This window comes from Bison bison, unplaced genomic scaffold, assembly GCF_000754665.1.
Source record: "Bison bison bison isolate TAMUID 2011002044 unplaced genomic scaffold, Bison_UMD1.0 scf7180017864215, whole genome shotgun sequence".
In the NCBI taxonomy this organism is placed as follows: Eukaryota; Metazoa; Chordata; class Mammalia; order Artiodactyla; family Bovidae; genus Bison; species Bison bison.
This window is the reverse complement of record NW_011494787.1, coordinates 10142537-10158924: the sequence shown is the minus strand read 5'-3', so window position 1 is coordinate 10158924 and position 16388 is coordinate 10142537. Positions and strand designations below refer to the sequence as shown.

Below are 16388 nucleotides of genomic sequence, written 5' to 3'. Positions count from 1 at the left end.
GACAGGTCCAAGGGACTCTCAAGAGTCTTCTCCAACACCACAGTTCAAAAGCATCAGTTCTTCGGCGCTCAGCTTTCTTCACAGTCCAACTCTCACATCCATACATGACCACAGGAAAAACCATAGCCTTGACTAGACGGACCCTTGTTGGCAAAGTAATGTCTCTGCTTTTCAATATGCTAAATATGGTAAAGGAGCTTTAATTCCGAGGAAAGTAGGACAATAAGTGTGGAAATAGTCTGCTCTGAGGAACTCTGCAGGAGTAACAGGAGTAGCGAAATGTTGGCCTTTCCGTTGGTGCTATCCCAGAGAACCTCAAAGGAGTAGGACCATGTGCCTGGTGCCACATTTTGCGCACTCTAGACATCCTGTGTGTGCAGGATTTCCAGGTAGATTTAGAGACACTGGAATGCTGATTTTAGTGTTCTTGGCTGCTGAGTGAAAACCACACCCCTCTCTCTGGGTGCATAAGTGCTTAGTGAGTATTTATGGAGTGACACTTGGTATCTTCCCCTGGTCTCCCATGGTGCTATAAAAATGTGTGCATGTAGAGATTCTCTAAGAATGATAATGATACTTAGCATTTATGCTGATTTGCCCTTTGTTATAGCTTGTCTTCTGTGCTAGATTTTTTTTTTTTAATGGAAAATTCCAAGGCTTCAAAAAAGTAGGGTGAAAAAGAAAATGAAACTCTCAGGTACCTGTCACCTTACTCAATACTTTTCAATATTTTGCTAGTCTTATTTAATCTTTTTCCCCATTTTCAGGGTTGGGGTGGCATATTTGAAAACGAATTGCAGACATTAAAATCTAAGGAAGGGTTGGAAATAAACTCTTGAGTACAAGGACTATATCTTAATTCCTTTGGTGCCTAGCACTGTGCCTAAAAATAGCAGATGCTCAGAAAAGAATGGTTAAATTGAGAGGATAAAGAGCAAAATTATGAGAACATCATCATTTTGAGCTAACTCTAGGGCAGACCTAAGAAGGAAAAGGGTGGTGAGACTTGCCCTAAAATAACTTCTTTCACATTATCTGAATTTGTTCTCTATAACTATGATCCTCCTGTCACTTTAAGATAGCCTTAATTAAAAGAGAAAACTCATTTTAGGGAGAGTTCAGGGACTCTCCTTTATTTAAATATTTTTACAGGTAACTCCAATCTGATGACATTTTCTCAAACACCAACCAGGAATGACTTGCCCTAAAACGGACTTTCTTTTAAAAAAATCATTAAAAAAAAATTATAAAAGTAGTATATACTATCCCTGGGTTGGGAAGATTCCCTGGAGAAGGAAATGGCAACCCACTCCAGTACTCTTGTCTAGAAAATCCTATGGATGGAGGAGCCTGGTGCAGGCTACTGTCCATGGGGTCGCAAAGAGTTGGACACGACTGAGCGACTTCACTTACTTACTTAGTATATACTCATTGAAAGAAAATAGGAAATAACAGAGAAATAGAAAATGAAATGATTCAATATGGATTTCAATATGTAATTCCAGAGATAACATTTTCTTGGTTAGCATTCTGATAAAATTTGAGTGTGAATCACATTGGTAATCAGAGTCAGATCAGATCAAATCAGTCCATCAGTCGTGTCCGACTCTTTGCGACCCCATGAATCGCAGCACGCCAGGCCTCTCTGTCCATCACCAATTCCTGGAGTTCACTCAGACTCACGTCCATCGAGTCAGTGATGCCATCCAGCCATCTCATCCTCTGTCATCCCGTTTTCCTCCTGCCCTCAACCTTTCCCAGCATCAGGGTCTTTTCAAATTAGTCAGCTCTTTGCATCAGATGGCCAAAGTATTGGAGTCTCAGCTTCAACATAGTCCTTCCAATGAACACCCAGCATTGATCTCCTTTAGGATGGACTGGTTGGATCTCCTTGCAGTCCAAGGGACTCTCAAGAGTCTTCTCCAACACCACAGTTCAAAAGCATCAATTCTTCGGCACTCAGCCTTCTTCACAGTCCAACTCTCACATCCATACATGACCACAGGAAAAACCATAGCCTTGACTAGATGAACCTTTGTTGGCAAAGTAATGTCTCTGCTTTTGAATCAGAGTCAATAACTATTTATTTGTCTGTGAGAATGTGCTAGGTCTGACTGATGCATCATCTCATTAAATTCTTACAGCAGTGTTGTAAGATAAGTTAATTTTTTATTATTGTTTTGTAGCTGAGGAAATGGAAATGTGGTAAGAGTATTTGCCTTCAATCACTTAGCTGATAAGCAGGCTGGGCAGATCTCTATTGAAACACCATTCCTCTATAAGCATAGCAGCTCTTAGACAAACAATGTTCCCTAAGTTTTCCAAGATTGAGATTTTATAAAAAATGATTGCCAGTCCTAGCAATTCAAGCCTTCTGCTGTTAAGTCTGTGAGACAGTCTGGCTCCAGGAACCTGCAGACTTACTGTTACCTGGAGGGAAGGAAACAGACCTCCAGGAAACAATATCAAAAGACAGTCCCAAAGAAAGGGACAGGAGGGGAGAGGTAGAAAGCTGCATATTTCAAGGGTTTGTGCTGGACACAGCCAGGTACCAAGAGGAGGAAAGAGATAGCAACATTCGTGTGAAGGGTGTGGCAGAAGCCCAGGCTTTGGAGTTGAACACTGGGCTCATACCCCAGCTCCACCGCTTACTATTAATAGTTGTGTGGTCTCTGGCAAGTTCCGTAATCTCTAAACCTTTGTTTTCTCCTCTATAAAATGAGGAGACTTGGAAGGAAAGTTATGACCAACCTAGATAGCATATTCAAAAGCAGAGACATTACTTTGCCAACAAAGGTCCGTCTAGTCAAGGCTATGGTTTTTCCTGTGGTCATGTATGGATGTAAGAGTTGGACTGTGAAGAAGGCTGAGTGCCGAAGAATTGATGCTTTTAAACTGTGGTGTTGGAGAAGACTCTTGAGAGTCCCTTGGACTGCAAGGAGATCCAACCAGTCCATTCTAATGGAGATCAGCCCTGGGAGTTCTTTGGAAGGAATGATGCTGAAGCTGAAACTCCAATACTTTGGCCACCTCATGTGAAGAGTTGACTCATTGGAAAAGACTCTGATGCTGGGAGGGATTGGGGGCAGGAGGAGAAGGGGACGACAGAGGATGAGATGGCTGGATGGCATCACTGACTCGATGGACGTGAGTCTGAGTGAACTCCAGGAGTTGGTGATGGACAGGGAGGCCTGGCGTGCTGTGATTCATGGGGTTGCAAAGAGTCGGACACGACTGAGTGACTGAACTGAACTGAATAATTCTAAACTCACAAAGTTGAGAAATAAGTAAGTTAATATAAGTGATTGAACTCCTAGAACATGGCACAGAATAAATGCACAAGTGAATCACTCCTCTTTTTAATGATTAATCTTCTAATGAGTTATTACTGCCTTCAGCATTTACTTGTGATGCCTTCACAAGACCCTAAGCACAGGCCATACTGTTTAATTGCTTCCTGGGTCAGATCTTCTCTTTTGTGGTTTGATCCAGGAACCTAACCTCCATTTATAATGTTGAGTCTAGAGAAGAATGCTTCCTAGGTTTCCCTCAAACTCATCTAGGCTAAAATTTGGGGATACTACCCTTTAGTAAGTATGAGGCTGTCTTGAGAGTTGCTAGGGTTGTTTTATTTTTCACAGTAAATTACCACATCCCCACATCTCATTTAAAGAATCAAATTTGTTTTCATTACAAAAAGACAGAAGTGTGTTATACTTTTCCAGAAATGAAAGAAAAAAAGGAAAAAAAAAAACACCCTTGGCTAATCCCCTATTTCTAATAGAATCATTGCTAGCTTTTGGTTCTATTTCTTCATAGAGTTTTCTTATTTCTGTCATTTTAGTGGTAATCATATGCACAGATAGACTTTATTTTCTGTTTTTCTTTTTATTACTTAGGATTTAATCATACATGTTTTTGTGTTATTTTGGCGGGGAATATAGTTTGGTCTCTATTCTCTCCATTTAATTGAGAATAGGTTTGCTGTGGAGATTATCAGCATCCTGGCTTTAGCATTTTCCACACTCTTACAATGACACATTTAGAATTTGAGAAGAGACATGGTTTTGGTAATGCAGAGAAGATGTGGGGCCTTGCCAAGTAGCTTTCATCACCTTAGTGTAGTTACCATGGTCCAGGGAAGGCCCTCAACTAGGTGGCCTCAGAAACTCAGAAACAAATTTTTGTTAGTTACTAAGAGCATAGCCATCTCTCATACTATCCTAGTACATGCAATTGAAGTATGAAATGAGGATGGCAATTTCATCCTGACAGAAATGCAGCCCAGCAGAGTGGTGATTCTGGCAGCCCAGTGGTCATCCTGTAGGTCATCCCTAGTCTAGAGTCATTAATGTAAATAATATAACAGCAGTGACAGTTACCACTTGGTGGGTGCTTCAGGTGGCATAGTGGTGAAGAGCCTGCCTGCCAGTGCAGGAGATATGAGAGATGCAGGTATGATCCCTGAGTCGGGAAGATCCCCTGGAGGAGGGCATGCCTACCTACTCCAGTATTCTTGCCTGGAGAATCCAATGAACGGAGGAGCCTGGTGGACTGCAGTCCACGGGGTCTCAAAGAATTGGACGCGACTGAAGCGACCGAGCATGTATGCATGCACTATGCGTCAGGACGTGGGCTAACACTTTTTGTATTAATGTGTTAGGTCATCCAGTCCCTCAATAACCTCTCTAGGAAGGTACAGTTTTTATCCCCATTTTACAGGTAAGGAGACCAAGGCCCAGTGAAGTGATGGGTCATACTTTCTGTCTAAACCCAAACCCCAGATCTGGAACACTGTGCTGTAGTCTGTTATTCTTGCAGATTCTTGCGTCCTGTGTTGGCATCCGTTTGTGTCCTCTGCCCTTTTCCCCACCTGTTGGGGTGTGCCCTGTGCCTTAGTGTGGCTATAACATTTATAACTGAAAAACCCTTGAACTTGGGGCTGTGCCAGCTCAGAACTGAGGAGGCAATGATCGGCTCTCCTTTGCCTTCTCCACCTGTGTGACGTCTGGAGTGAATGACAGCTGGAACCTTCTACCTCCAAAATCTCTGGTTTTCTGATCTTTAAGCTCTCACTGGAGAACTCCCATTACTGTTATAGTTAAGATTGGTTGGGGACAGGTTTTCAGTGTGTGCTGGTGAGTATTATCTCAGGTTAGGATTTCCATCTGAAAGAGCATGTCTTTGTGATTGCATTTCAGGGATTGTTGGAGCAGAACGCCCAAACAAAAACAGGCATCGCACAGTTGTCATCAAGTTTGCAGATTGGAATAGCTGAACTTGAAGCTTCCTGCCTGCAGTGGAGGCCGAGAGATACCTATTGCTCACATAATCAAAGACATGAACTTCAACGTGACTTTCCACCTTTCCTACAAATTCCGATTGCTGTTGCTTTTTACCTTATGCCTGACAGTGGTTGGGTGGGCCACCAGTAACTACTTTGTGGGTGCTATTCAAGAGATTCCTAAAGCAAAGGATCTCGTGGCTAGTTTGAGCAAGGGTGTCGTTTTAGGGAAGAAAGGAACTGTGACGGATGAAGCATTTGTGGAAAAAGCAAGACTTGGCAATTGCCCTTCTGTGTCTCCACACCTCAGTAAGTATTTGTTTTTCCTTTTTTACAAGTAGTACATACACTTTTTATTTAAATACAACAAATGTACTGAAAAGCACATTTCAGAAGTGTACATTCAAGATTCACAAAATGAACATACCCGTGGAACCAGGACATAAATTAAGAAATGGACTCTTCCCAGAACCCCAGAAGCTCCCATGCTTCTTTCTGTCACTACCCTTATTCCAAGTTTATAACACCAGGCATTAGATTTTTCCTGTTTTTGAAACTGTAGGTAATTGGAAACATAGTATGTACTCCATAGGCTACATACGCTATGTACTCTTTTAGGTCTGGCTTCTGTTGCTCAACGTTATGTTTGTGAGCTGTATTCATATTGTGGACATATTATATTTATTATATGAATATCCCCAGTTTGATCATCTAGCCGCAGAAATCTGAGCAGCCATGTCAGTAGGCACGTGTGAGCTGGGGGTCAGTTGCCCTAGGCTGGTGGCTCTGCTCCATGTGTTTCTCATCCTCCCGGATCAGCAGGCTAACCTGGACATATTCTTCTGGCATCCACAGAACACGGGTGAAGAAATGCCAGCACATCCAAGCTTCCACTTGGGTCACATCTGTTAGCATCCCCTTGGCCCTAAGTATGGAGTCAAGGGACAGGGTAGTACTTTTTCAGTGTTGTCTTAGTTTATTTCTTAAATATGTTGTATGTGTTGATTCTCCTCTAATGCCTTGCCTTTCACTTTAAATGAACAGTAAGTTGGTCTTAGGAAGCACATTAATTAGGAAAAACTCCACAGCAACATTCTGTCTAACCCACACAGGTTCTATCAGACCTCTCTAGGACATCGAAGGCCTTGTGGTTCTCCAGATAATCCTTGGAGTGTCTTTCCAGAAGGCCTTTCCTCAACCCATGTGGGTCTGGCAGAATCGTGTTTAGTCATCAGATGTGTGGTTTAGATTCTTCTCTCCCAGAAAGTTTTCTGGGACTGTCCCAGAGTTAACGTCAGGCTCCCTGTGTGCTTGCCTTTGTTTCTGTTGTGTTGGTCAGCGTACTGCCTCATGTTTGACTTTCCTTCCCAGGGGACAGTGTGCAGTCAGGATGAAGGCCAGGTGATCCTTTCTAGCTCTGTGAAGTTCAGAACTCCCCCCTGGTTTTTCAGAGGTGTAGCTCTGCACACACCCACTTAGCACTCCGGGGGCCAGTCTCGGGCTCTTCAGAGGCTCCTTGCACTTAGTTACACAAAACCAGTAGACCCTTCTCTTGAGTGACTCGCAGACTCATACTGTGCTCATACTGGCGTGCTGCTTCCCTTTACTCAGTCATGGAAAAGCCAAAACATTTTTCCTGATTGTTTGAGGGCAGTCATTCTGCTCACAGATCACGCAAGTTGAGATGGGAAAATGAGTTATTGAAACACAGATCTGACTGCATCATGCCCCTTGTTCAAAATCCTCTCAACATACTTAAGCAACAAATACATTCATGGAAACAGATGGGCAGTGACATAATAACACGTATGGATCCAGAGGTTGATGCAGTAGTAGTGAATCAGGATAGACCATTAGTGATCCAGTGGGGGACAGAACTTGAGAGAATATCATGGGGGCGCTAAGGGAGAATGCTAGAGCAAGTGGAACCAGGTACCCAAGATTAGGTGCATTGAAAGTTGTGACCATGAGAGAGTGGCCAGGGGGACTGGTTTTCATTGAACCTGTTGCTTGGTGTTCTCTCAGGGGCCAGGAACTGAGACATGGTCCAGTTAGCCCAGATGATGGGATTTATGAACAGGCTACGTAGGAAAACATCGCAGCGGCCATCCATCCCATCGTCTCCCAGCAGCTCTGGTAGCTTGCTTTTCCTTATAACTGCTTTTCTTACTATTTGTTTTTAGGGCATTACTGCCTGCTGACCCTGTCTCACGTGCAGACCCTTCTGAAAAGGGTCTTGTAGGTCAGTTATTTTCTCTAGGTGGTTGGAAGCAGTTACCTGCTCTTGGTGCAATTGCCTTTTGGCCATGTCACAGACACTAGAGCCTGGTTTAAGCAGCCATGGCCGGGGTAGAGGAAGGTCACATGGAGTGAGGCACAGTGACATACACAGGAAAAGCGGGCGACTGCTTTGCTCAGAAGAGGATAGTGCAGTTGCAAGCATCTTGAGATTTTATAGCCTGACCAGGATACGAGGAGAGTTAAAATGTGTGGCTCTGTTCCCTAACCAGAGCTCTGCCTCCTCCCTTACCAGTCAGTATTTCCTGTTCATTCAGAGCTGAGGGGAGGGTCAGTGCCTTCAGCTGTCTCTTTAAAGCTCTATGTGAGATTGGTTACCGTGAATGGTCTTGGGTTTCATCCAGTCAGGCTGTGTTCAGACTTGCTGAGCAGATGCCCCATTGGGGATATCTGTCTTGTGAAACAATGGGAGGGTTCTTACAGTGTTGCACATACCTGTTATTGTTGAGTTAGGGAGGGAGGCTAGTTTCTGTTGCCTTTCACTGTTTTACCTTCAGGGAGTTAGTAGAGCTCTCAAGAGCTTAGGGAAGGACCTTAGGGAAAAGGGTCTTGTCCATGAGCTTGATTCCATGGAATGCTTTTAATCTTTAAAAAATTATTTTTGGCTGTTCTGGGTCTTTGTTGCTGCATGCAGGCTTTCTCTAGTTGCAGCAAGGAGGGACCTACTCTCTAGTTGCAGCGTGAGGGCTTCTCACTGTGATGGCTTCTCTTGTTGCAGAACGTGGGCTCTAGGCGCACGGGCTTCAGTAGTTGTAGCCTATGGGCTTAGTTGCCTCTGTGGAATCTTCCTAATCTAGTTATCGAACCCCTGCATTGGCAAGTGGACTCTTAACCACCGGACCACCAGGGAAGTCCTGGAATGCCCTTGATTTTTAGGAGACTTCACCCTCCTTTGGAATTTTTTTTAATGACAACCAAAAAGTTGGATTTATTTATTCATTCATGTATTCATTCATTCCAAGGGTGAGGCTTCCTGTTATTTTTTTCTCCCCCTTTGGAATTTTGAGAAGGAAAAGAGATTAGAGCAAATTTGAAGTTATTTAGTCTGCCCCTGATCTCTGCTCTTCACCAGGGTCATCAGGACAGAGTATATTTCCTAGTACGAATGAATCATAGAACCAGAACTGGTTCCTCTGCCACAGGGGACTACTTTTGTATGTCATTTGCTTTTTTTTTGCAGCCAATAACCTGAGTCATAGATTCTGTGGTTCTGTGATTATATTTTGTGACCAAAGGAGGCTTTACAATAGTGCTTATGGTGTGCCAGGCAGTGTTCAAAGTACTGGCTCCTGCAAGCCCATCAACATGTGATAAGCTTACCCCTGTTAGTTCCTGTGTCCTGTGTTTATTGTAGAAGGCCAGACCAAACTCGTGTTCAAGCCAGATCTCACTCTGGAGGAAGTCCAGGCAAAGAACCCCAAGGTGCACAGAGGCCGGTATCGCCCTGAGGAGTGCAGGGCTTTGCAGCGAGTTGCCATCCTCATCCCTCACCGGCATAGGGAGAAGCACCTGCTGTACCTGCTGGAGCACCTTCACCCCTTCTTGCAGAGGCAGCAGCTGGACTACGGCATCTACGTCATCCACCAGGTGAGTCTGGGGGGGTGGACGAGGCCTCTGCCCTCGACTCCCCTCTCTTTGTGGCTCTTTGTCTGTCTTGGGTAAAAGAGCGTCTAACCATCATCAAAGGTGAGGTCTCTTAACTGATTTGTCCTTGAAAGGAGTAAAGGAGTTTCGTGTCCCAGAGTTTGGAATAATGGGATAAGTGCTGGGAAATTTGACTGGCTCTTTATTGAACCTCTGGAGGAAGCCTGTTTTCTTTTGTGAGCTCTTCCATGTTAGCCATTGACTGCCCTGAGATATTCCCCTGGTATTGACCTTACATTGCCTTCTGCGTTTGCTCTGCATTACACGGTGAGATGTTAGAACCGTGCTTTATTATTGAGCTTGGCTCTTTGATGGGGATCTAGACAGAGGAGTCGACTGCTGTGTGCTAATCCCCATGAAATTCTATAACTCTCTCTACCTTTCTGCCTTTAACTTTGCCACTATCTATTACATAAAACATTACGTTTAGTTTTCACTTTTTTGATTCAGTTTTGTGACTTCCAGAAGCTTGAGTTAGTAGGAACACAGTAAGTATAAGTGTAGGCTGCTTTTGAAGAGTTTTGCTCTAAATGAAGCAGGTGATTTAAGATGCCTCTATTTGGTTTTAACATATATTGAAAGAAAAATAAGACATCAACTTAAATATCTTTTTTATGGCTATCTTTTCAAAATTATGCTGGGCCATCCAAATAATTCCCCCTCAAATCCTTACAAATGCTATGAAGGCAAGTGCTCAGTTGTGTCTGACTCTTTGTGACCCCATGGACTGTAGCCCACCAGGCTCCTCTGTCCCTGGAATTTTCCAGGTAAGAATACTGGAGTGGGTTGCCATTTCTTCCTCCATTGAATACAAGGAAAATAATTAACTACATGCCTACTATCAGTTAAAACTGGTAACATTTGTCTTAGGAAAACTTTTGATAGATTAGAAGATGTTATTCTGCAGTATATACATTGTAATAAACTGGGGCTCTTAGAAATTGATGTGATATATATATATATATATATATTACATTTATGCCCATTTTGTGGGGATTTGAAAAAAATTAACTGTTACACTGGCTTGTCATTATTTTTGTTTTTAACACTGTTAGTCATTCAGAGTTCTTACTCAAGACCGCAGCCCCCAGCATATAATATTTTTATGAGTAGAAAAATATGCTTTATGTTATTCTTTTCAGGGAAGTACTGTGGTGAGTTTTGAGAATTGCCTGTACTTTTGTTATGATAAACTGTTTACTGAACTGGAATCTATTCTTAAGGAATTTGATTCAAATAGCCATGAAAAAATTACTAGTGTAAATTTTTTTTTAATACTGTAGCTTTGATTATGTTACTGGTTGATTTATGTTCTTTTCTTACCTGGTAATGAATCCCCTCTGTCAGGCCACTGCAAGGATTAGCATCTGCCATTAACTGTTAAAACAGGATTCTTTCACAATGATTCCATGAGACTTTTAAGTAGCTTAGGAATATTAGCAGTAAACCTCTCTATTTATATATCAAGATTTCTTTTCCTTTTTTTTTTTTTTGTGGACCTCACTGTGAGGCATGTGGGATCTTAATTGTCTAACCAGGGATTGAACCCAACCCCCCCTGCAGTGGAAGCTCAGAGTTTTAACCATCAGATCAGCAGAGAAGTCCCTAGGTTAAGATTTTTTGATCCTTTCTGGCCAGCTATATTTCTGGGGAGCTTAGTGTAGATCTGTTACATGGGGTATGATTGGGATTAGCTGAGAGTTAAACAAGTGAGGCAGTGATACTACTTGTCATGACTAGTATATAAGAAAGGTTTTTTAGTTTTACATGGAATAAATAAAGGTATGTTTAAAGATTTTTTGAGTTTCTTTATTAGTAAAAACTTTAAATAACTATGGTTTTTTAAAAAAATTGTTATAAAACACACATAACATAAAATATACCATCTTAACCATTTTTATTATACAGTTCAGTGCTGCTGCTAAGTCGCGTCAGTCGTGTCCGCCTCTGTGCGACCCTATAGACGGCAGCCCAGTGTTAAGTAAATTCATATTATTGTGCAACTGATCTCAACTAATCTTTTTTCCTGCAAAACAAACTCTAAACCCATTAAACAGCAGTCTTTCATTTTAAGGTGCTTTTAGTTATGGAATATAAGTATGTATGAAGCATAAAGAAAAACACAAAGGGTCTGTTATTGTTAATTCAATCTACTGTGTCAGATTTTCATGTCACGTGTATATTCTTATGCGTTAGAGAATAATACCCACTCCTGCATGTGAAATGAAGAGGGACACAGTGTGAAATCTTGTCTTAGGAGCTTTTCAAGTTGTAATTTCCATATCTACAGGCTGGAAGTAAGAAGTTTAATCGCGCCAAACTCCTGAATGTGGGCTATATAGAAGCTCTCAAGGATGAAATTTGGGACTGTTTCATATTCCACGATGTGGACCTGGTGCCTGAGAACGATTTGAACCTTTACAGGTGTGAGGATCAGCCCAGGCATCTGGTGGTTGGCAGGAACAGCACGGGGTACAGGTAAGGTGGCTCTGCTCATGGCTGGCTGGGGTCAGGATGCTTGGCCTGTGGTCATCAAGGCTGTGGAGACATAGTGTCTGGGGGTGTCTGCGGAAAATGAGAAATAGGAAGAATGGTCCATGACAGCTCCTTCAAAGTTTAAAACAGGAATTAGAGAAATTAGATTTTTTTTTCTTATTAGGAAAAAGTCCTACAAATGCCTTGGCAGGAGATCACAAAGATAAAGGGGGAGAGAACAGGAGAGGGAAAATCATCTAAACACTGCACATGGTGGCCAGACTTGCCTGCAGGGCCCGCCTGGTAGAACTTTGCTACACGCTCCCATGCTGAGTAGGGCTACAGTAACTCATCTATCTGTCCCTGACTTCTGTCTCTGGGAGGCAAAGAGACGGAGCCTCCAGGTCCGCTTTTAGGCCTCTTTTGTGAGCCTGTGATGTCTCTTTCCAGACTGTGGCATCTTTCTAGAGTCCAGGGGGAGCCTGGGAGGGGCATGTCCATCGAGTGGTCTGCCCGGGAGCCGGGATGCCCGGGACAAGTCCCTTTCTCTTAAAACCACTGTGGGAAGAGCAAGGTACCGTCATTTCTGCTTCCATTCCCCACCCCACGCCTTCCCTCAGGAGAGCCATAGGTGCTTTTCAGTCCTAGTTTATTAATAAGTTCCTCTTGAAAACAACCGAGAGGAAATAGTGAGCAGGAAGCTTTTCCAAAAGTGAACCTGCATGTTCACTTATAAGTGTGCACACTTACCTGTCAGCCTGCCCCAAGCCCTTCCTGTCATATATGCTCATATATGGAGTGCTTACTATGCTGGGGCCAGGAGACCAGTCTGAAGAAGGGAGAGTGCCTGCCCTCACAGTGCTTCCTGGTGTGTGTGGGGAGACGGGCATCTAGAGTGGAGCTGTGTCAGCTCTGCACTTCTCTTGTGCAAATTCAACAAGAAGTGCTTGTTAATGAGGGGGAGAATATGGGAGTGGTGAGGCAGAGGAACAGACAGCTATAAAATAATAAGGGAAATTCCACCAGGGTCTACTCCAGAAAGTGAGCACAATCTCTTGACACCTTCCTTGGTCTTGGTTTCCATGTTGTTCTTAGTATGTAGGTTTCTCACTTTGGACTGTTTAAGAGTTTTCCAGGAGTAACACTGACTGCAGGGAATTTTTGCCTCAGGTAAGACTGTACAGACAGAGGATGAGATGGTTGCATGGCATCACTGACTTGATGGACATGAGTTTGAGTAGGCTCTGGGAGTTGGTGATGGACAGGGAAGCCTGGAGTGCTGCAGTCCATGGGGTCTCAAACAGTGGGACGCGACTGAGTGGCTGAACTGAACTGACAGACTGTAAATCCAGTCCCTGTGTGAAGTGTGGGATATGAACAAATACCTGGAATAAACTGCAGTGGGTGAGAGCACACTGTCTTTAAGAAACACCCTGGGAAGGGTTTAACGCTGTTGTTCAGGAAACGTGGCACCTTTATCTTGTGGAATCAATGGGAGCTTCCCAGCAGAGTTCCAGGACATGGAAGCAAGAGAGAATGTGGCACAGGTTTGGAGGAAAGGCGGGTGGCTCGTTAGTGCTGGAGAATGAATGTCTGGGATGGTGGAAGGAGGAGAGGCTAGAGACGAGAGTGGGCAGGGGCCAGATTAGGCAGGCCTTATCCAGTCTCATAAGGTGTTTGGAGTTCCTGTGGAAGGTATCAGAGTGCTGCTGATGCATGGTTAGAACCGGAGAATGACAGGAGAATTCAGCTGGCCTTTGGTGTGCGGGATGGAGCCAGGCAGGAGGGGAGAAGATGAGGGCAGACGCCCACTCCTGCCTCCAGGCTTCAGGGACACTTGGGCAAGAGGGCAGGGGAAGGTCTGGAAGAGAACCCCAGGGTTTTTTCTTTTGGGAAACTTGATCATTTTCTGGAGGTTTTGGTGTCTGGTCTCTGAGCCACCTCTGCGTTGAAGAAAGCAGTATATCATATCCGGGTACCTTGGTATTTTCGGAAGCATGGCAATTATCTGCTCACTTACTGGTAGTAAGATGTCACTCTTTACAATACAGAATACTGTACTTCAGACCCTTGACATGGATAATAATGTCCCGTTGCCCAGTCTTTCTAAACACTGTGGTAAGAAATTATAGTCACACAGGATTGTTCTTTTGTTTGTTTTTGGATTATGGATACACTGAATTGTTTCAAGGACAGCCCTTCTGTTAGGATTCTAGATTTTATCTCTGCTTTAAGCTGCACCATAAGAAAATGAGCTCTTGGGCATTCCTACTGGGAACCGATCTGGAGTATAACTTTGGTATGATGATCGTGGGTTTTATCAGATGCCACGCAATCTAAAAACAACCCCTTATGAATCTTGCTATTTTAACTCGCTATGGCAATTGGCCAAATGTTTCTTTTATAACTAGATATCTGGCAGTCTTTGTCTTCCTTGAATAACTGACAGTTTTCCTAATGTAAATCATGTGGTTGAATCTGTCTCCTCTTTTGATCTGGATGTAAGAAGCTGGGAGCTAAATCTATGACCTTCTTGTAGAAGCTGAGTGTCTTATTTGCAGATCAGAGTTCTAATGTATTTCGTATTCTAATCTCTCTAGTTGGGGCAGGTGCAGTCAGTTGCAGGCAACTAAGTGTCTGCCCATGTATAGAGTCTTCTCTTGTGTTGTTGGAAGAGGGTGTTTGTTATGACCAGTGCATTTTCTTGGCAAAACACTATTAGTCTTTGCCCTGCTTCATTCCGTATTCCAAGGCCAAATATGCCTGTTACTCCAGGTGTTTCTTGACTTCCTACTTTTGCATTCCAGTCCCCTGTAATGAAAAGGACATCTTTTTGGGGTGTTAGTTCTAAAAGGTCTTGTAGGTCTTCACAGAACCGTTCAACTTCAGCTTCTTCAGCGTTACTGGTTGGTGCATAGACTTGGATTACTGTGATATTGAATGGTTTGCCTTGGAAACGAACAGAGATCATTCTGTCGTTTTTGAGATTGCATCCAACTACTGCATTTCGGACTCTTTTGTTGACCATGATGGCTACTCCATTTCTTCTGAGGGATTCTTGCCCACAGTAGTAGATATAATGGTCATCTGAGTTAAATTCACCCATTCCAGTCCATTTTAGTTTGCTGATTCCTAGAATGTCGACATTCACTCTTGCCATCTCTTGTTTGACCACTTCCAATTTGCCTTGATTCATGGACCTGACATTCCAGGTTCCTATGCAATATTGCTCTTTACAGCATTGGACCTTGCTTCTATCACCAGTCACATCCACAGCTGGGTATTGTTTTTGCTTTGGCTCCATCCCTTCGTTCTTTCTGGAGTTATTTCTCTACTGATCTCCAGTAGCATATTGGGCACCTACTGACCTGGGGAGTTCCTCTTTCAGTATCCTATCATTTTGCCTTTTCATACTGTTCATGGGGTTCTCAAGGCAAGAATACTAAAGTGGTTTGCCATTCCCTTCTCCAGACTCTATACATGGACATCACCAGATGGTCAACACTGCAATCAGATTGATTATATTCTTTGCAGCCAAAGATGGAGAAGCTCTATACAGTCAGCAAAAACAAGACCAGGAGCTGACTGTGGCTCAGATCATGAACTCCTTATTGCCAAATTCAGACTTAAATTGAAGAAAGTAGGGAAAACCACTAGACCATTCAGGTATGACCTAAATCAAATCCCTTATGATTATATAGTGGAAATGAGAAATAGAATTAAGGGCCTAGATCTGATAGATAGAGTGCCTGATGAACTATGGAATGAGGTTCGTGACATTGTACAGGAGACAGGGATCAAGACCATCCCCATAGAGAAGATATGCAAAAAAGCAAAATGGCTGTCTGGGGAGGCCTTACAAATAGCTGTGAAAAGAAGAGAAGCGAAAAGCAAAGGAGAAAAGGAAAGATATAAGCATCTGAATGCAGAGTTCCAAAGAATAGCAAGAAGAGATAAGAAAGCCTTCTTTAGCGATCAATGCAAAGAAATAGAGGAAAACACAGAATGGGAAAGAGTAGAGATCTCTTCAAGAAAATTAGAGATACCAAGGAAACATTTCATGCAAAGATGGGCTCGATAAAGGACAGAAATGGTATGGACCTAACAGAAGCAGAAGATATTAAAAAGAGATGGCAAGAATACACAGAAGAACTGTACAAAAAAGATCTTCACGACCCAGATAATCACGATGGTGTGATCACTGCCCTAGAGCCAGACATCCTGGAATGTGAAGTCAAGTGGGCCTTAGAAAGCATCACTACGAACAAAGGTAGTGGAGGTGATGGCATTCCAGTGGAGCTCTTTCAAATCCTGAAAATGATGCTGTGAAAGTGCTGCACTCAATATGTCAGCAAATTTGGAAAACTCAGCAGTGGCCACAGGACTGGAAAAGGTCAGTTTTCATTCCAGTCCCAAAGAAAGGCAATGCCAAAGAATGCTCAAACTACCGCACAATTGCACTCATCTCACACGCTAGTAAAGTAATGCTCAAAATTCTCCAAGCCAGGCTTCAGCAATATGTGAACTGTGAACTTCCTGATGTTCAAGCTGGTTTTTGAAAAGGCAGAGGAACCAGAGATCAAATTGCCAACATCTGCTGGATCATGGAAAAAGCAGGAGAGTTCCAGAAAAACATCTCTTTCTGCTTTATTGACTATGCTAAAGCCTTTGACTGTATGGATCACAA

The 16388-nt window shown here is 43.1% G+C and overlaps 1 protein-coding gene across 3 annotated transcripts in view; it reads left to right on the top strand.

Moving 5' to 3' along the window:
* Positions 1–16388, top strand: part of B4GALT4 (UDP-Gal:betaGlcNAc beta 1,4- galactosyltransferase, polypeptide 4) — a 32165-nt gene that overhangs the window by 6532 nt on the left and 9245 nt on the right. For all 3 annotated transcript variants that reach the window (XR_825708.1, XM_010845366.1, XM_010845365.1), the window contains 3 exons: positions 5202–5593; positions 8937–9169; positions 11517–11704. Coding sequence is in view for 2 of the 3 variants with exons in the window: in XM_010845366.1 (XP_010843668.1) it covers positions 5341–5593; positions 8937–9169; positions 11517–11704 (674 nt within the window). In the remaining variant the exon portion in view is untranslated. The remainder of the gene's footprint in view (positions 1–5201; positions 5594–8936; positions 9170–11516; positions 11705–16388) is intronic.